General features: G+C 46.0%; 1 protein-coding gene and 1 pseudogene across 1 annotated transcript; both read left to right on the forward strand.

Moving 5' to 3' along the window:
* Nucleotides 1-1,175: 1,175 nt before the first annotated feature.
* LOC127336108 (receptor-like serine/threonine-protein kinase SD1-7) lies at nucleotides 1,176-5,241 on the forward strand. The gene is made up of 7 exons (XM_051362871.1): nucleotides 1,176-2,806; nucleotides 3,229-3,351; nucleotides 3,453-3,634; nucleotides 3,734-3,944; nucleotides 4,062-4,299; nucleotides 4,395-4,548; nucleotides 4,654-5,241. The coding sequence occupies exons 1-7, from the start codon at nucleotides 1,573-1,575 to the stop codon at nucleotides 4,954-4,956; spliced, it is 2,445 nt and encodes an 814-aa protein (XP_051218831.1). The 5' UTR covers nucleotides 1,176-1,572; the 3' UTR covers nucleotides 4,957-5,241.
* A 10,830-nt stretch (nucleotides 5,242-16,071) lies between these two features.
* On the forward strand, nucleotides 16,072-19,957 carry LOC127336109 (G-type lectin S-receptor-like serine/threonine-protein kinase B120; annotated as a pseudogene).
* Nucleotides 19,958-21,428: the final 1,471 nt, after the last annotated feature.

Consider the following 21,428-nt stretch of genomic DNA (forward strand, 5'->3'; position numbering starts at 1 on the left):
TACATTGGTGCGACGATGTGTCGGAGAGACACCTTCGAGGTCTATTGGTGACCCGTCTTGCATCAGATCCGTGAACGTGGTGAAATCTGGTGGAGTCCAACCGGACATGGTGGAGAAGTTGAGAGAGGGAAGGTGATGAATGGAGATGAGATGGGTGTGGAGTGAGTGAAACATATGGGGGGTATTTATAGGGGTGGAGATGAAATTTTGAACCAGCAACGGCTAGCTGACGTGGACCAATCGCGTCGCGCCACGTCAGCTAGCCGTTAGCCACTCCCGCACCACTCTCGCCCACTCTCGCCCACTCTCGCCCGCCTCTCGCCCGCAAAACGCCCGCCTCCCGCCCCACTCTCGCCCGCTCTCGCCCGCCCTAACGCCCGCCACCCTCTCGCCCCACCCCGCCATCGCGCCGCCCCGCCTCTCGCCCCTCTCCCGCCTCCCTCTCGCCGCCAACGCGGGCGCCAGCCGGGCGGGAGCGGGCGCTAGCGCCGGGCGCCCCGCCGGCGCCCCTCCCTCTCGTCCCGCCCGCCTCCCGCCCCTCTCCCGCCCCGTCGCCGCCGTTAGCGCCCCGGCTCCCGCCTGCAATGGCACCAGCCTTATAGGCAGCAAGGCCTCCAGACCACAAAAAACTAGAGGCCAGTTCCGTTTCGCCAACCGAATATGATCCCCACCGCCGCCGCCCGCTCGCCGCAGTACCCGCTTCCGCCGCCGGTTCACTAATCATGCCATCGTCGCTGTATGCCTCTCCGGCGCCTCGTATTCGTTCCACTTCCCTCCTGTCCTAGGATGCCGTAGCAAATGGCCGGCGTCCCGTCGCGCCGTCGCGGCCATCCTCAGCTAGTTCCGCCTCACCGGCCGCCTCCAGCTCGCCGTCGGCGTTCGTCCCATGCTCCAGATTGTTTTCGCCACTACCCCCCTCGGAGCCCCCCCAACCCGTTCCTTTTGTCTTCTTGTGTACTCCCTCCGTCCCAAAATGTAAGACGTCTAGGAAAAAATATTTACATCTACAATATCAAATTGACATATTAATAAAATTTACTTTATGGTGAATCTATTAATGCTAATTTAGTATTGTAAATGTTCATATTTTTGTGTATAAACTTAGTCAAATTTTGAAAACGTTGATTTTTGTCTAATCGTTAGACGCCTTATATTTTGGGACGGAGGGAGTATTTGTCAAATGTCAACCCATGCTTTCAGCGAGTTGGCAACGATGCTGAAATGGATATATTCCTTCTGCCGAAAATAGTCTGGATGTTTCTGCACCTTACACAAGGTCCAAACTCCTAACTAGCATGGCACATTTACACCCATGACGACGCCGGTCATCCATGGTTGTCCGACGACTCGGGAGAGCTCAGTTCTTCGCTGTATTTAATGCAGTCAACACAGACACGGACCAGCGGAGAGTAGCAGCAGTCTCCTGTCGTCAGCCTGAAATTATGTCTGGCCTACTGGGCATGCTGTGTGTTAGAATAAAAGTGGGAGCTGTGTGTTTCGGCTCCAACCAAAACATCCAAAGCATTTTCATACCATTCTTCACAAGCATATCTGCAGGAAAGCTAGATTAGCATGGCTCCACTCCCCTTTCTGATCCTCCTGCTATCGATTTGTTTCTGCAAATCCGATGACCGCCTAACACCTGCAAAGCCACTCTTACCTGGCGACAAGCTCGTCTCGAACGGCGGCGTCTTTGCTCTTGGTTTCTTCTCCCTCGACAACTCCACTGCAAACCCTTATGTAGGCATATGGTACCATAACATCGCGGAGCGGACATATGTGTGGGTCGCCAACCGCGACAACCCCATCGGCAACGGTTTGTCCGGGAACTTGGTTCTGACCAATACCTCTGGCCTTGTCTTGTCAGATTCCAAAGGCCGTATACTTTGGACAACGGCAAACAACATCACCAACGGGTCTGATGGAGCCGTGGCGCTGCTGCTCGACACAGGGAACTTTATTGTCCAGTCGCCGAACTTCACACAGATATGGCAAAGTTTTGACCAACCGACCGATACCCTCCTCCCCGGTTGCAAGTTGTGGGCGAACTACAAGACCCACACCACAGTGCGTATTGTTGCTTGGAAAGGTTCTCAAGACCCGTCCTCAGGGAAATTCTCCCTCACTGGTGACCCTAGCACGGGCTTCCAGATCCTTGTGTGGCGTGAGACAAGCCTGTACTGGCGCAATGGGCTATGGAACGGCGCGACAGCCTCAGACAAGAACGGATACATGTGGTCCGAGGTCGTCGATGATGGGGAGGTTATCTACACAACGTACAACATGGACAACAACACCCGGAGATCACACATGAAGCTGGACTACACGGGCAACTTGTTGCTTAGGATTTGGATTAATCAGTCATGGCTGGTTTTGTTCCGGCTCCCAGGAGATGGCTGCCGCCATTACGGCTCATGTGGGCCGTTTGGTTACTGCGACAGCACGATGTCCACCCTGAAATGCAGATGCCTTGACGGGTTTGAGCCGGCGGATGGCTTCAGTGCCAACTTCTCCAGAGGATGCGTGAGAAAGGAGGCGCTGAGATGCCATGGCGACCAATTCTTGACCTTACCAGGGATGAGGGTGCCTGACAAGTTTGTTTATGTGAGGAACAGAAGCTTTGAGGAGTGCACTGCTGAGTGTGATCGCAACTGCTCCTGCACCGCGTATGCTTATTTGAACTTGAGCACTATCCTCGCGACGGGTGGCCCATCAAGATGCTTGGTCTGGACAGGGGAGCTTGTTGACTTAGAGAAGACTGGCCCAATTGGTGCCAGTGTGTACCTTCGGCTTGCTGGCTCTCCTGGTATGTACGGTTCATGTCTTCTTTTGTTCTTCTGACCTGCTGTGACATTTGTGCCTTAAAATTTATATCGTGTCACCTCTCTCAATGGATCTTGATAGGAATAGTTACACGTGAAACTACAAGCACCAGCCTTTGCTATCAGCGATATATAATCATTATTATTAAACTAGCTCATCAATTGGCATTTCTTCCAGAATCGTCTCTGTGTGCTACTTGTTCAGCTCACACCTATGTAACTATTTTTAGTGTCAACAAATATTTTTGTTTGGAATTTTTTTTATCTATATTTGAGATGCATTTGTAGTATCTGGTTTGGTATTATATGCAAGTACATCGATATATTTAACTCATTGAGAAGGGGGTATATGCATACTCTCACAAGCTCTGCTTGAATCTTGATAAAGCACCCCTTTTCTCCACAGGGCACAGTTCTACAGTAAACCACAAGAGCGGTATCGGTGTGGTATTAAAGATTGTACTCTCGGTTATATCATTCCTACTGATACTCACATGCATATATCTTCTGCTCATATGCAAGCCAAAAGGTAGAACAAGGGATGTCAGCCTGTATTATACTATTATGATGTTCATCTAATAGTGCTGACTGCTGAGTGATGATGCTACTGATAATCTGATATATTTGTAGGGACACAAGTAAATAAGGAAACCCTGATAAGATCAGTCCTTGGACACTTGAGCACTTCGCAAGAAGTTTGGGATCAAAATTTGGAATTCCGATCTATTAGGCTTGAAGACATCGCCACTGCAACAAACAATTTCCATGACACAAACATACTTGGAAAAGGAGGTTTTGGAAAAGTCTATAAGGTTGTATAAAACTTTGACCTTGCCAATTAATTACAACACTTGAAAATCTATATAATTTCCTCCTGGTTAACTTGTTTCAGTAATGATTATATGACACAGGGAACACTGGAAACCGGAAAGGAAGTTGCTGTTAAAAGGCTTAGCCATGGTTCTGAGCAAGGCATAGAGCATTTTAGAAATGAAGTGGTTCTTATAGCCAAGTTGCAGCACAAGAATCTAGTTAGACTTCTTGGATGCTGTATTCATGAGGATGAGAAGCTACTTATTTATGAATACTTGCCTAACAAAAGCCTAGACAAGTTTATTTTTGGTATGTTCTATTCACATACTTTAGAAAGTAATCTTGAATTGACAAAACAAACTTGATCGACAGAACAGCTTACTAGATGCCCTGCACACATGTATGTGCACATCCTCTTCTTGGCAGATTTTGCAAGCAAGTCTATTCTTGATTGGCCAAGAAGGTTCAACATAATCAAAGGGGTAGCTAGAGGACTTCTATATCTCCACCAAGATTCGAGAACGACGATAATCCATAGGGACCTCAAACCGAGCAACATCCTGCTAGATGCAGAGATGACCCCGAAAATATCAGATTTTGGCATGGCAAGGATCTTTGGAGGCAACGAGCAACAAGAAAGTACCAAACGAGTTGTTGGGACGTAGTAAGTATCTATTGCACTAGCTTTTGATCTCGAAATTTTAATTTTGTGCCTGAAATAACTAAACTACACACTTGCTTGTGAAATAATCCAAACAGCGGGTACATGTCGCCTGAGTATGCGATGGAGGGTATTTTTTCCGTGAAGTCCGACACCTACAGCTTTGGTATTTTGGTACTGGAGATTGTGAGTGGATTAAAGATCAGCTCACCACATCATCTTGTGATGGACTTCCTAAACCTCATATCCTGTGTAAGTGTCACTTACCGTATGTGAAATCTTTCAGATTCTGGACACTCAAACAGTAATAACATAGTACAGCAAATATAAATTCTGAACTTTGATGGGATATTGCAGGCATGGAACTTGTGGGCAGATGGAAAAACAAAGTATTTCGTGGATGCATCTATTTCGGGGAGCTATTCGCTTGATGAAGTGTCGAAGTGCATCCATGTTGGGCTCCTGTGTGTGCAGGACAGCTCCAGTGCTAGGCCGCTCATGTCGTCGGTCGTGTCCATGCTGGACAGTGAAGCCATGCCACACGCGATTCCAAAGCAACCTATGTATTTTGCACAGATAAATCCCGAAACCAAGGATGCGAGAGAAGTCTTGGAAAAGTCAGTCAATGGCGCGAGCATTACGGCGATAGAAGGGCGCTAGCCGGTGGTGTCCTTTTTTCAGTATCCATAAAAAAAAGGCTTACGAGCTGTTGACCATGCAAATTCGAAGTTCTTAGGATGAGAAAACAAGTGCAGTCTTGCCCGACTTGCGCATGTCCGACTGATGGTGGACATGTAATTTTATTGGTTCGGTTCTTGATCTGCAAATCCACAGAAACCAGGAGGAATGTTGAATGATCAACTGAGACGACCTGTGGTCCTGTGTCATTTGTAGCTTTGGAACTTTCTGATAATTGTATTCAGTGTATCCCCGTTTTTCTATGCATTTCAAGCAAGTGGCAGGACCGCTGGAGCTGGCAGCGAGCTCCTACACACACCAATATTCTGGTTGAAAATTAAAGTATAGCGCCAACCTGCTAGTCATTATCATTTGTCCCTGATTAACTGCAAAAGCTATCTAAACTACAACCAGCGGACCTGTAATCGTAAACGTGGCAAAATAAGGTTCAGTCCGAGCAATTTTTCAGTATCTAGTTTTTACCACTTGGGGTGGAGAGGTCTCCATCTGGAATGAGACAAGACCGTACTAACGGAGAGCTGCCTGGACTGGTCTACTGTATGGAAGCAACACCGGCGCAATCATGCTGCAAACAAACATTCGATACTGCCCTAAGAGCATCTCCAGCCGCGTCCCCCAAACCGCGCCGGTTTGAGCGTTTGAGGGACGTGTTTTGTTCGTGCCGTCTTTGGAGGAAGTCGCTCCCCAGCCGCGTCCCCCAAACGCCTCCCTCAAACATTTAAAATACTTTTTTTGACATTTTTATTTCAATTTCCACAAACTAATACATACGGAGTAATTGGGAACGTGGTTTACACGAAGACACAGTCTGGAACATGATTTTCCACAAACTAATACATAGTTTGAACCGTCGTGGACACAAATATAAAATTTTGCAAAGAAACTAAACCTAACTAGGCCGTGCATCGAAGGTTTCCTGTGTTCGCTGCTAAGAAAGAACACTCGAGGGCACACCCAGTCACCTAAACTGGAAAATCCAGCGGGAGGATGGTGCCCTTGTTGGTTCTACCGATGAGGTGAACATCCAGAAACTTCCGTGCACGTGTTCACTGCGAAGAAACAACACTCAGTCGTCCTCCTCGTCGGTGCTGTCGCCGTGGTAGTCCCGGCGGTAACGCGTCTCGTCGAAGACCTTGACGCCCATGTCCCTGTCGCCGAAGTAGGAGAACAGGAGGATGAAGCCGGCTTCGAGGCTGTGGTGCCGCGCGAACTTCTCCCCTAATCATGTTGACTGTCAACCTACTCCTGCTGCTCTAGGGAAAACCCTAGTCTGGAATAGTCTGGTCTTCCAGACCAGACAATAGCGGCATTGTGGTGTCGTTTTCTCTCTTGGGTGCATCGTTTGTGGAGCAGCACCAGTGGATAGAGGATGGAGGATGAGATGTCAAGCTATGCCTAGCCGACAGATGCTACGCTGAGTCATGCATGTTCAGCAGGTGCTACGTGCGACATATCTTTCATGGTGGTGTCGTCAACATGGCCGGCAAGAGCTATGTGAATCTCTGCCCTAAAAGTGGACCAGTGGTTCAATCGTGATGACGACTTATGAAATGAGTGCAAAGAGGCTCGCTAAAGATCTACTAAACCGGTTGTGTGTTCCTGTTTTCGTCCTAGAGTAACTCAAGAGTCAAGATACCGTCGGTTTTAGTTGGCGGGGCCTAGGCTGGTACATCTCGTGCAATTCATGGACCGACAACAATATTGGGCAGAGTAAAGCCCAGTGGACCTCAAAGCCTCAAGCCCACGTAATGTAAACCTGCCAGTCGGACTACCAAGGTAGCAACCGTTTGCCTCCGCCACCCCAGTACACTAGTCCCCACTCCCCACTACCTTAAAGCATCACTAGCAGTGCCCTCAAACTATCGAACCCTCAAATTAACTGCTCTTTTGAGGGTTGAGGCCGAAAGTTAGCGCGGAACAGAGCCCTCAAACCCATAAACCTTTTAAAAAATTGAAGGCTGATGTCTACGCCCCCCTCCTTTTCCTGTAGATAGTGTTGGGCCTCCAAGAGCAGAGGTTTGTAGGACAGCAGCAAGTTTTCCCTTAAGTGGATCACCCAAGGTTTATCGAACTCAGGGAGGAAGAGGTCAAAGATATCCCTCTCATGCAACCCTGCAACCACAAAGCAAGGAGTCTCTTGTGTCCCCAATACACCAAATAGGTGCACTAGTTCGGCGAAGAGATAGTGAAATACAGGTGGTATGAATAAGTAGCAACGGCACCAGAAAAGTGCTTTGCCCAGGACAGTAAACAAGCAGTAGTAACGCAGCAGTAGTAACACAGTGAAATAGTAAACAAGCAGTAGTAACGCAGTAAAACAGTAAACAAGCAGCGATAGCAGTATTTAGGAACAAGGCCTAGGGATCAGACTTTCACTAGTGGACACTCTCAACATTGATCACATAACAGAATAGATAAATGCATACTCTACACTCTCTTGTTGGATGATGAACACATTGCGTAGGATTACACGAACCCTCAATGCCGGAGTTAACAAGCTCCACAATTCAATGTTCATATTTAAATAACCTTAGAGTGCATGAAAGATCAATACGACTAAACCAAGTACTAACATAGCATGCACACTGTCACCTTCACACTATGTAGGAGGAATAGATCACATCAATACCATCATAGCAATAGTTAACTTCATAATCTACAAGAGATCATAATCATAGTCTACGCCAAGTACTAACACGGATGCACACACTGTCACCATTACACCGTGCAGGAGGAATAAAACTACTTTAATAACATCACTAGAGTAGCACATAGATGAATAGTGATACAAAACTCATATGAATCTCAATCATGTAAAGCAGCTCATGAGATTATTGTATTGAGGTACATGGGAGAGAGATGAACCACATAGCTACAGCGGAGCCCTCAGCCTCGGGGGTGGATTACTCCCTCCTCATCATGGAGGCAGCGATGGCGGTGAAGATGGTGGTGAAGACGGCGGTGGAGATGGCTCCGGGGGCAATTCCCCGTCCCGGCAGGGTGCCGGAACAGCGACTTATGTCCCCCGAATTGGACTTTCGCGATGGCGGCGGCTCTGGATGGTTTTCTCTGTTTCCGTCCTTTTTCGTATCGAGGTTTTAGGTCGAGGGCCCTTAAATAGGCGAAGAGGCGGCGTCAGGAGGTCAACAGGGCGCCCACACTATAGGGTGGCACGGGCCCCCCCTGGCCGCGCCGGCCTAGGGTTTGGTGGGCCTGTGCCCCCTCTCTGGCGGTTCTCGTGTGTTCTGGATGCTTCCGGGCAAAATAGGAACCTGGGCGTTGATTTCGTCCGATTCCGAGAATATTTCGTTACTAGGATTTCTGAAACAAAAAACAGCAGAAAACGAGGCGGCACTTCGGCATCTTGTTAATAGGTTAGTTCCAGAAAATGCACGAATATGACATAAAGTGTGCATAAAACATGTAGATATCATCAATAATGTGGCATGGAACATAAGAAATTATCGATACGTCGGATACGTATCAGCATCCCCAAGCTTAGTTTCTGCTCGTCCCGAGCAGGTAAACGATAACAAAGATAATTTCTGGAGTGACATGCCATCATAACCTTGATCATACTATTGTAAGCATATGTAATGAATGCAGCGATCAAAGCAATGGTAAATGACATGAGTAAACAAATGAATCATATAGCAAAGACTTTTCATGAATAGTACTTAAAGACAAGCATCAATAAGTCTTGCATAAGAGTTAACTCATAAAGCAATAATTCATAGTAGAGGCATTGAAGCAACACAATGGAAGATTAAGTTTCAGCGGTTGCTTTCAACTTGTAACATGTATATCTCATGGATAATTGTCAACATAGAGTAATATAACAAGTGCAATATGCAAGTATGTAGGAATCAATGCACAGTTCACACAAGTGTTTGCTTCTTGAGGTGGAGAGAAATAGGTGAACTGACTCAACATAAAAGTAAAAGAAAGGTCCTTCAAAGAGGAAAGCATCGATTGCTATATTTGTGCTAGAGCTTTGATTTTGAAAACAAGAAACAATTTTGTCAACGGTAGTAATAAAGCATATGTATCATGTAAATTATATCTTACAAGTTGCAAGCCTCATGCATAGTATACTAATAGTGCCCGCACCTTGTCCTAATTAGCTTGGACTACCGGATCATCGCAATGCACATGTTTTAACCAAGTGTCACAAAGGGGTACCTCTATGCCGCCTGTACAAAGGTCTAAGGAGAAAGCTCGCATTGGATTTCTCGCTATTGATTATTCTCAACTTAGACATCCATACCGGGATAACATAGACAACAGATAATGGACTCCTCTTTAATGCATAAGCATGTGGCAACAATTATTATTCTCATATGAGATTGAGGATATATGTCCAAAACTGAAACTTCCACCATGAATCATGGCTTTAGTTAGCGGCCCAATGTTCTTCTCTAACAATATGCATGCTTAACCATAAGGTGGTAGATCTCTCTTACTTCAGACAAGACGAACATGCATAGCAACTCACATGATATTCAACAAAGAATAGTTGATGGCGTCCCCAGTGAACATGGTTATCGCACAACAAGCAACTTAATAAGAGATAAATTGCATAAGTACATATTCAATACCACAATAGTTTTTAAGGCTATTTGTCCCATGAGCTATATATTGCAAAGGTGAATGATGGAATTTTAAAGGTAGCACTCAAGCAATTTACTTTGGAATGGCGGAGAAATACCATGTAGTAGGTAGGTATGGTGGACACAAATGGCATAGTGGTTGGCTCAAATATTTGGATGCATGAGAAGTATTCCCTCTCGATACAAGGTTTAGGCTAGCAAGGCTATTTGAAACAAACACAAGGATGAAGCGGTGCAGCAAAACTCACATAAAAGACATATTGTAAACATTATAAGACTCTACACCGTCTTCCTTGTTGTTCAAACTCAATACTAGAAATTATCTAGACTCTAGAGAAACCACTTATGCAAACCAAATTTTAACAAGCTCTATGTATTTCTTCATTAATGGGTGCAAAGTATATAATGCAAGAGCTTAAACATGAGCACAACAATTGCCAAGTATCACATTATCCAAGACATTTTAGAATTACTACATGTATCATTTTCCAATTCCAACCATATAACAATTTAACGAAGAAGAAACTTCGCCATGAATACTAAAAGCTAAGAACACATGTGTTCATACAAACCAGCGGAGCGTGTCTCTCTCCCACACAAGCATTTATTCAAACAAAAACAAACCGACGCTCCAAGCAAAGCACATAAGATGTGATGGAATAAAAATATAGTTTCAGGGGAGGAACCTGATAATGTTGTCGATGAAGAAGGGGATGCCTTGGGCATCCCCAAGCTTAGACGCTTGAGTCTTCTTGAAATATGCAGGGATGAACCACCGGGGCATCCCCAAGCTTAGAGCTTTCACTCTTCTTGATCATAGTATATCATCCTCCTCTCTTGACCCTTCAAAACTTCCTTCACACCAAACTTCTCATAAACTTCATTAGAGGGGTTAGTACATAATCAAAAACTCACATGTTCAGAGGTGACACAATCATTCTTAACACTTCTGGATATTGCTCAAAGCTACTGGATGGTAATGGAACAAAGAAATCCACCCAACACAGCGAAAGAAGCAATGCGAAATAAAAGGCAGAATCTGTCAAAACAGAACAGTCCGTAAAGACGAATTTTTAATAAATACTTCCGTTGCTCAGATCAGAAAACTCAAAACTAATGAAAGTTGCGTACATATCTGAGGAACACGCACGTAAATTGGCATATTTTTCTGAGTTACCTACAGAGAAAACAGCCCAGATTCGTGACAGATAGAAATCTATTTCTGCGCAGAAATCCAAATCTAGTATCAACCTTCGATTAGAGGCTTCACTTGGCACAACAAAACACAATACTAAGATAAGGAGAGGTTGCTACAGTAGTAAACAACTTTCAAGACACAAAATAAAAACAAAGTACTGTAGCAAAATAACACATGGGTTATCTCCCAAAGAAGTTCTTTCTTTATAGCCATTAAGATGGGCTCAGCAGTTTTAATGATGCACTCGCAAGAAATAGTATTTGAAGCAAAAGAGAGCATCAAGAAGAAAATACAAAACACATTTAAGTCTAACATGCTTCCTATGAAGAGTAATCTTGTAAATAAACAAGTTCAAGAAGCATAATGCAACAAGCATAGAAAGATAAAACAAGTGTAGCTTCAAAAATTTCAGCACATAGAGAGGCATTTTAGTAACATGAAAATTTCTACAACCATATTTTCCTCTCTCATAATAACTTTCAGTAGCAACATGAGCAAACTCAACAATATAACTATCACATAAAGTATTCTTATCATGAGTCTCATGCATAAAATTATTACTCTCCACATAGGCATAGTCTATTTTATTAGTTGTAGTGGGAGCAAATTCAACAAAGTAGCTATTATTATTATTCTCATCATCAAATATAGGAGGCAAAGTATCATCAAAGTAAATTTTCTCCTCAATGCTTGGGGGACTAAAAAGATCATGCTCATCAAAACCAGCTTCCCCAAGCTTAGAATTTTCCATATCATTAGCAACAATGGTGTTCAAAGTGTTCATACTAATATATTCCATGGGTTTTTTAATTTTCGGATCAAACCATCCATGTCTTAAATCGGGAAATAGAATAAGAAGCTCATTGTTGTCCATTATGCCTTACTAGTGTAAACAAGAAACAAAAAGATGCAATTGCAGGATCTAAAGGAAATAGCTTCGAGTACTTACAACGCCGAAAATAGCTTGGTAGCCAAGATCCGGAGTGTGAGTACCTTTTACCTTTCCTCCCCGGCAACGGCGCCAGAAAATAGCTTGATGTCTACGCCCCCTCCTTTTCCTGTAGACAGTGTTGGGCCTCCAAGAGCAGAGGTTTGTAGGACAGCAGCAAGTTTTCCCTTAAGTGGATCACCCAAGGTTTATCGAACTCAGGGAGGAAGAGGTCAAAGATATCCCTCTCATGCAACCCTGCAACCACAAAGCAAGAAGTCTCTTGTGTCCCCAACACACCAAATAGGTGCACTAGTTCGGCGAAGAGATAGTGAAATACAGGTGGTATGAATAAGTAGCAACGGCACCAGAAAAGTGCTTTGCCCGGGACGATAAACAAGCGGTAGTAACGCAGCGGTAGTAACACGGTGAAACGATAAACAAGCGAGTAACGCAGCGGTAGTAACGCGATAAAGAAACAGTAAACAAGCAGCGATAGCAGTATTTAGGAACAAGGCCTAGGGATCAGATTTTCACTAGTGGACACTCTCAACATTGATCACATAACAGAATAGATAAATGCATACTCTACACTCTCTTGTTGGATGATAAACACATTGCGTAGGATTACACGAACCCTCAATGCCGGAGTTAACAAGCTCCACAATTCAATGTTCATATTTAAATAACCTTAGAGTGCATGAAAGATCAATACGACTAAACCAAGTACTAACATAGCATGCACACTGTCACCTTCACACTATGTAGGAGGAATAGATCACATCAATACCATCATAGCAATAGTTAACTTCATAATCTACAAGAGATCATAATCATAGTCTACGCCAAGTACTAACACGGATGCACACACTGTCACCATTACACCGTGCAGGAGGAATAAAACTACTTTAATAACATCACTAGAGTAGCACATAGATGAATAGTGATACAAAACTCATATGAATCTCAATCATGTAAAGCAGCTCATGAGATTATTGTATTGAGGTACATGGGAGAGAGATGAACCACATAGCTACAGCGGAGCCCTCAGCCTCGGGGGTGGATTACTCCCTCCTCATCATGGAGGCAGCGATGGCGGTGAAGATGGCGGTGAAGACGGCGGTGGAGATGGCTCCGGGGGCAATTCCCCGTCCCGGCAGGGTGCCGGAACAGCGACTTATGTCTCCCGAATTGGACTTTCGCGATGGCGGCGGCTCTGGATGGTTTTCTCTGTTTCCGTCCTTTTTCGTATCGAGGTTTTAGGTCGAGGGCCCTTAAATAGGCGAAGAGGCGGCGTCAGGAGGTCAACAGGGCGCCCACACTATAGGGTGGCGCGGGCCCCCCTGGCCGCGCCGGCCTAGGGTTTGGTGGGCCTGTGCCCCCTCTCTGGCGGTTCTCGTGTGTTCTGGATGCTTCCGGGCAAAATAGGAACCTAGGCGTTGATTTCGTCCGATTCCGAGAATATTTCGTTACTAGGATTTCTGAAACCAAAAACAGCAGAAAACAGGAACTGGCACTTCGGCATCTTGTTAATAGGTTAGTTCCAGAAAATGCACGAATATGACATAAAGTGTGCATAAAACATGTAGATATCATCAATAATGTGGCATGGAACATAAGAAATTATCGATACATCGGAGACGTATCAAAGACCCAGCCTCATTTTCCATCCCAACCTGCACAAACACATGTTGAGAGGCAAAAAAACACAGGGCCCTTCATATGGTCAACGGCGCGTCGTGGGAGGGAAATTTCCCTCAACCGCTCCTCCTTCCCTGCGCTGCCGCCGGCCCTCGTATGCCCGCCGCTGGCCATGGAGGCCCCGCCGACCCCCGCCCTGACCACCCCCGCCTCGCCACCGAATCCCGCGCCCGACCGCGGCTCGAGCGGCCCCGCGCATCCGCCTCCCGCCCCAGCCCCGAGCGTCGCCGTGGTGGCCGGTATGGTGGCCTCCACGCACGTCGACGTGAAGAGGATGCGGGCGCACGTCCTCACAGGCCCCACCGCCGCCGTCTCCCCCGCCCCGAGTGCCCGTGCCCCTGCCCCAGCACCCACCCCGAAGAAGGACAACCTTGGTTAAATGATGAAGACAAATGAGACATTGACATTGAAGGCATTGGAGATAAAACTCATTATCACCGAGAGAAAGAAAGAGGTGACGCTTGCATAGTTGGAAGCTGGGCGGGAAGATGCCAACTGGAAGGCCGAATTAGAGGAGAGGATGATCAAGCTCAAGGAAAAAAAGGCATGGAAAGAGATCATGGCCGAGGAGAAGGAGCAAATGATGATGTCTAAAAAGGACATGGATGAAGACCAATTGGCGTGGTGGAAGGAGACCAAGGCGGACATCATGGAGAGGAAGAGGCTACTGCGTGGTGGTGGTGCGTCGTATACTCTCCGAGGTGAGTCTTCGATGAGTGGTGGTGGCGATGGAGGTGTGGACAACTTCGCTTGAGTCACCGATGTGGTGGTGATGATGATCTTTTGCAAGGACAAAATGTTGAGTATGTGATGTAAAACTATGAACCATGCATCATTTATAATCATTTGCAAGTTTGTTTCATGATATGTGTGTTTCATGATTGTGTTTTGCTAATATCCATTTGCATATATTGTATGTTGCTGTCATTTTTGATGAAATCCTGTTTTGAAGGTTTGAATGCCGGCGTGCAGATCAGTGCCCTCAAACCAACCCTCAAAACATACTGTTTTGAGGGTTGGTTTGAGGGCACTGATCTGCGCCGGCCGTTTTGGGCCTTCAAATTCGTCTTTTCTCTGCCCTCAAACAGGCTTTAAGGGTTACCAGTTTGAGGGCACTACTAGTGATGCTCTAAGAGCATCACTAGTAGTTCCCTCAAACTGGTCAAGCCCTCAAATTAACTGCTTTTTTTTAGGGTTGAGGCCGAAAGTTGGCACGGAACAGAGCCCTCAAACCCACAATCCCTCAAAAAAAATTGGAGGCCCATCCCTCATTTTCCATTCCAACCTGCACAAACACAGGTTGAGATGCAAAAAACACAGGGCCCTTCATTTGGACAACGGCGCGTCGCTTGAGGGAAATTTCCCTCAACCGCTCCTCCCCTGCGCCGTCGTCGACCATGGAGGCCCCGCCGGCCCCTGCCCCACTGCCGAATCCCCCACCCGGCCGCGGCTCGAGCGGCCCTGCGCAACCGCCCCCGCCCCGGCCCCGAGTGCCGCCGTGGTGGCCGGTATGGTGGCCTCCACACACGTCGGCGTGAAGAGGAGGCGTGCACACGTCCTCACAGGCCCCGCCGTTGCTGTCTCCCCCGCCCCGAGCGCCCCCACCCCAGCACCTGCCCCGAATAAGGACAAGCTTGATCAAATGATCAAGACAAAGGAGACATTGACATTGAAGACATTGGAGACAAAACTCATTATCACCGAGAGAAAGAAAGAGGTGAAGCTTGCACAGTTGGAAGCTAGGCGGGAAGATGCCAACCGGAAGGCGGAATTGGAGGAGAGGATGATCAAGCTCAAGGAAGCAAAGACATGGAAAAAGATCATGACCGAGGAGAAGGAGCACATGATGATGTCTAAAAAGGGCATGGATGAAGAGGCCAATTGGCGTGGTGGAAGGAGACCAAGGCGGACATCGCGTATAGGAAGAGGCTACTGCGTGATGGTGGTGCGTCGTCTACTTTCTGAGGTGATTCTCCGATGAGTGGTGGTGGCGACGAAGGTGTGGACAACTTCGCTTGAGTCTCCAATGTGGTGATGATGTTGATCTTTTGCAAGGACAAAACATTAATTATGTGATGTAAAACTATGAATCATGCATCATTTATAATCATTGCAAGTTTATTTCATGATATGTGTGTTTTATGATTGTGTTTTGTTAATATCTATTTGTAAATATTGTATGTTAATGTTTTTTTTTGATGAAATACTGTTTTGAAGGCTTAAAGGCCGGCGCGTAGATTTGTGCCCGCCGTTTTGGGCCTTTAAAATGAAGTTTTCTCGGCCCTAGTGATGTTCTTACCCCGCTCGCCGCAATCCAAGCTGCCGCCGCCGCCGCCGTCTCGCCGCAGTTCCCGCTACTGCCGCCGCCGGCTCGCCGCAATTCCCGTTGCTGCCGCCGGTCCGTTAATGACGCTACGGTCGCTATACGCGTATCCGGCGCCTCGTATTTCTTCAATTCCCCTCCCGTACAAGGCGGCCATAGCACGCGGTGCAGTCACCTCGTCGCGCCGTCGCGGGCATCCTCGGCTAATTCCGCCCGATCCGCCACCTCCAGATCGGAAATTCCCGGCGCGCTGGCTGTCCGCGTTCGTCCCCTGCCCGCGCTCGGAGCCCGACCTGACGGGTAACCCACTAACCCGTTCATTATAGCACTCCTTTCGCCATTTTGTGCACTTGTCAATCCACGCTTTCGGCGAATCGGCAACGATGCTGAAATCTGGGTATATTCCCTTTGTCGAAAAAGTTCTGGATATTTCTGCACCTGACACAGCGTCCTAACTACCAGATTTATACCCATGACGACGATGCACATTTATGCCCATGACGACGCCGGCCCTCCATGGCTGCCAGTGGTGAGAGCTCAGTTCTTAGGTGTATGTGATGCAGTCAACACAGTCATGTTCCAGAGGAGACCAGTAGCAGTTTGCTGTCTTTCAGCCTGAGAATATATCTGTCATGCTGCTGTGGCTAGCACAAAAGTGGCAGGGAGCGGCGTTTCAGCTCCAAGCAAAACATCCAAAGCATTTCCATGCCACTCTTCTCAAGCATATGTGGAGGAAAGCTAAATCACTATGACTCTCCTCCTACTTTTTATCCTCCTACTATCGATTTGTTTCTGCAAATCCGATGACCGCCTAACACCTGCAAAGCCACTCTTACCTGGGGACAAGCTCGTCTCAAACAATGGCGTCTTCGCTCTTGGTTTCTTCTCCCTGGAAAACTCCACTGCAGATTCATATGTAGGCATATGGTACCACGACATCCCAGAGCGGACATATGTGTGGGTGGCCAACCGCGACAACCCAATCAGCAGCAGCTTGTCCGGGAAGTTGGTTCTGACCAACAGCTCTGACCTTGTCCTGTCAGATTCCAAAGGACGTATCCTTTGGATGGCGGCGAACAACGTCACCATCGAGGGTGATGGAGCTGTGGCACTGCAGCTTGACACTGGCAACTTTATTCTCCAGTTGCGGAACTTCACGCAGATATGGCAGAGCTATGATCATCCCACCGACACCATGCTCCCTGGCTTCAAGTTATGGGCGAACTACAAGGCCCACACAGCAGTACGCATCGTTGCTTGGAAGGGTCCTCAAGATCCGTCCACTGGAAAATTCTTCCTCAGTGGTGACCCTAGCACGGGACTCCAGATCCTTATATGGCGTGAGACAAGCCTGTACTGGCGTACTGGGTTGTGGCACGGTGCATCAGCCTCGGACAACAATGGATACACTTGGTCCCAAATCGTCGACGATGGGGAGGAGATCTACTTAACGTACAACACAAACAATAACTCGGATAGATCACACTTGAAGCTGGACTACACGGGCGACATGATGCTCAGGATCTGGATTAACCTTTCATGGGTTGTTTTGTTCAAGCTCCCAGGTAAAGGCTGCCGCCATTATGGCTCTTGTGGGCCGTTTGGTTACTGTGACAGCACAGTGTCCACCCTGAAATGCAAATGCCTCGATGGGTTTGAGCCGGCGGATGGCTCCAGTGACAACTTCTCGACAGGATGTGTGAGAAAGGAAGCCCTGAGATGCAGCGGCGACCTGTTCTTTACCTTCCCAAGGATGAAGCTCCCTGACAAGTTTGTCTATGTCAGGAACAAAAGCTTCGAGGAGTGCACTGCTGAGTGTGACCGCAACTGCTCCTGCACCGCGTATGCTTACGCCAACTTGAGTAGTATCCTTGCGACTAGTGGCCCATCAAGATGCTTGATCTGGATAGGGGAGCTTGTTGACTTAGAGAAGGACAGCGTAATTGGGGAAAACATGTACCTTCGACTTGCTGGCTCTCCTGGTATGTATTCCATGGCTTGATTTGTTCTTTTGACCTGTAGTGACATTGGTGCCTCAGTATGTATGCTGTGTCACCTCTCTCAATAGATCTTGACAGGAACAACCTGCACGTGAAATGATTAACTCTGATTTTTTCTATCGGGGACGGGGACATATAATTGTTATTATTGAATAAACTCATCAGTTGGCATTTCTTCCAGACTTGCCTCAGATTGCTAATTGCTCATCTCACACATTTATAACACTAGCTAGCCAGTTACTTTTGGTGTATGCAAATACTTATATTTTTTACAAAATCTGCAACTTTATTTTGAGATGCATTTTTAGTATATGTTTTGGTATTACATGCAAGTACATGGATATATTTTACTCACTGAGGAAAGGGTAAATGCTTACTCTCACAAGCTATGCCTGAATCTTGATGCAGTACTCTTTTCCTTCACAGGATATGTTTCTGCAGTAAAAAACAAGAGCGGTGTCGGTGTGGTATTGAAGATTGTAATCTCAGTTATATCATTCCTTCTGATAGTCTCATGCATATATCTTGTCGTCATATGCAAGCCAAGAGGTAGAACCAGGAATATCAGTTTCCTGTAATAGTGGTGAGTGTTGACATTACTGATATATCTGTAGGGGTACAAGGAAACAAGGAAACACTGAGAAGACCGGAACTTGGACACTTGAGGACTTCGCAAGAAGTCTGGGATCAAATGTTGGAATTCCGGTCCATTAGGTTCGAAGACATCAAATAATTTCCATGACAGCAACATACTTGGAAAAGGAGGATTTGGAAAAGTCTATAAGGTTGTATAAAACTTTGACCTTGTCAACTAAAATCTGTATAATTACCTCTGGGTTAATTTATTTCAATAATGATGAATTGACACAGGGAACGCTGGAACAGGGAAAGGAAGTTGCCGTTAAAAGGCTAAGCCAGGGTTCTGAGCAGGGGATAGAGCATTTTAGAAATGAAGTGGTTCTTATTGCCAAGTTACAGCACAAGAATCTTGTTAGACTTCTTGGCTGTTGTATTCACGAGGATGAGAAGCTGCTTATTTATGAATACTTGCCCAACAAAAGCTTAGACAAGTTTCTTTTTGGTATATTCTACTCACATACTTTAGAAAGTAATATTGAATTGAGAAAATAAACTTGTTTTCCTGAACAGCATACTAGATGCCCTGCACTCATGTACGCCCACATCCTGTTCTTGGCAGATACTGCAAGGAAGTCTATGCTTGATTGGCCAAGAAGGTTCAGCATAATCAAAGGGGTAGCTAGAGGACTTCTATATCTGCATCAAGATTCGAGAACAACGATAATCCACAGAGACCTCAAACCAAGTAACATCCTGCTAGATGCAGAGATGAACCCGAAAATATCAGATTTTGGAATGGCAAGGATCTTTGGAGGCAACGATCAACAGGAAAGTACTAAACGAGTTGTTGGGACGTAGTAAGCAAACTTTCCACTAGCTCTTGATTTCAAATTTTTATTTATATATGCCTAAAATAACTCAAACAACACATGATTTCTTCTGAAATGATTAAAACAGCGGTTACATGTCACCTGAGTATGCAATGGAGGGCATTTTTTCCGTCAAGTCCGACATCTACAGCTTTGGTATTTTGGTACTGGAGATTGTGAGTGGATTAAAGATAAGCTCACCACATCATCTTGTGATGGACTTCCTAAACCTCGTATCATGTGTAAGTGTTACCTTGCCGCATTATGAGATGCTCCAGCTTCTGGAAATTCAACCAGAAATATGGTATTAGCAAATATAAATTACGAACTTCGGTGTGATGTTTCAGGCATGGAACTTGTGGGCTGAGGGAAAAGCAAGGGATTTCGTGGACGCATCAGTTACAGAGAGCTATTCACTTGATGAAGTATCAAAGTGCATCCACATTGGGCTCCTGTGTGTGCAGGACAGCTCCAGTGCTAGGCCGCTCATGTCGTCGGTCGTGTCCATCCTGGACAGTGAAGCCATGCCACGCGCCCTTCCGAAGCAACCTCTGTATTTTGCACAGATAAATCGCGAAACTGAGGAGGCGAGAGAAGACGTGGAACACTCTGTCAATGGACTGAGCCTTACGGCTGTAAAAGGGCGCTAGCCGGGTAGCCTAGGATCTCAAGCTTGAGAGTTGAGAGCCTAGTGATTCATAAATTTGCTACATATCAAGTGAGATTACAGATATTGAAAAGAATGTAACCTTTCCTGTAAGGAAAATGCTTGCGATCCGGCGACCGATCGCGTCGCGCGGATCGGTCGTCCGGCCTCTCGCTCGCGCGTGGCTTAATGGGCCTTCTTTTTTCGGCCCAACAATTGTTTCCCTGCAAACACATGGAGTGAGATGATGAACTATTTGTTGTAAACAACTCGTAATTTTTGTAGGATTTGTTGTTAACAATTGTTGTAAAGAGACAACATTTTTTTATTTTTTTGTTGATGCTAATAATAAAGTGATTTTTTATTTTGTTGTAACCATTTGTGACTTTGGATAAAATAGTAGGTGATTATTGTTGTAATTCAATCTGTAGCAAATTAAATGTCGCTGGACCACTTTGCATCATTTTGCAAATATATTGATTTTTTATTGTAATCGTTTGTGACTTTTTGTAAAAAAAGTTGGTGACTTTTGTTGTAATTCAATATGTAACAAATTAATATTTTCTTCTATTTTTTTGCAAACATATGGATTTTTGTTGTAATAGTCTCCGGTTTTTGTTAATAATGATGGCTACTTTTGTTGTAAATTGATCTCCAACAAAACAATTTGTTGGTTTAACCACTTTATTGTGACATTACTTTTAAAAAATGTTGTGACTTTTTGTTGTAATAGTATATATTTTTTGTACGCGGAGAGAGGATTTTTGTTGTAATACTCATCATATTAGGGGGTACTGCGGGTTGGTTTCCTAAAAAAGGAGGGTGGCAAATGTAAAACTACATTTGAACTAATATCTGAGAAATATAGTACTGCCGGTTGATTTCTTAAAAACTAAGGGCTAAAATGCAAAACTGCGATGCGGCTTGTTCTGGACGTTAGATCTCCATCCGATGGCGCGTGTACGACCGATTTCCGATCCCAGATCGGTCGGCCGACGGGTAGCATGCACCTTCCTGTAATATCTGTAAACTATCCGGTTAGTAAGAGACGGGACCCGTATGTAGTGGTACCATCTATCTGGTTTTCTGTGCTAATTGCAAGATGGAAAGCAGGGAATTACCTGGACATAGTGCTTGAACTGAAATGGTGTCTCCGTTTTTTTTTTTTTGACCGGGTGGGCTTACGCAGGCCGGAACAATTTTATCTTCAGCCATTGGGGCAGGCCGAAACAATTTTATCTTCAGCCATTGGGGCTCCCTACGGCTAAGGATTGGATGAAACTTTCGATCGGGGAGCACCGAAGTTTCATCGTCTTCTCGATAGACGCTCGGTGTTTGGCGTTTTTCAGAAAAAAACATCCCTAGCTGCTAAATATCCGTACCGTTCGGCGAATTTGATCAGTTTTGCCAACATTTGCCGCGTTGACCGCCCCGTCCCATTTCCGGCCGCTGTGGCTCTGCCCCGGCCGCCCAGAGTGGGCGCGGCACTGCCAGCCGAAGTAGGGATGAGGGTGAGCATGCTTGGATGGAACGAGGACGGGGGCATGGCGGCCGGGCGGGACGGGGGCGGCTGCGCCCG

This window comes from Lolium perenne, chromosome 2, assembly GCF_019359855.2.
Source record: "Lolium perenne isolate Kyuss_39 chromosome 2, Kyuss_2.0, whole genome shotgun sequence".
In the NCBI taxonomy this organism is placed as follows: domain Eukaryota; kingdom Viridiplantae; phylum Streptophyta; class Magnoliopsida; order Poales; family Poaceae; genus Lolium; species Lolium perenne.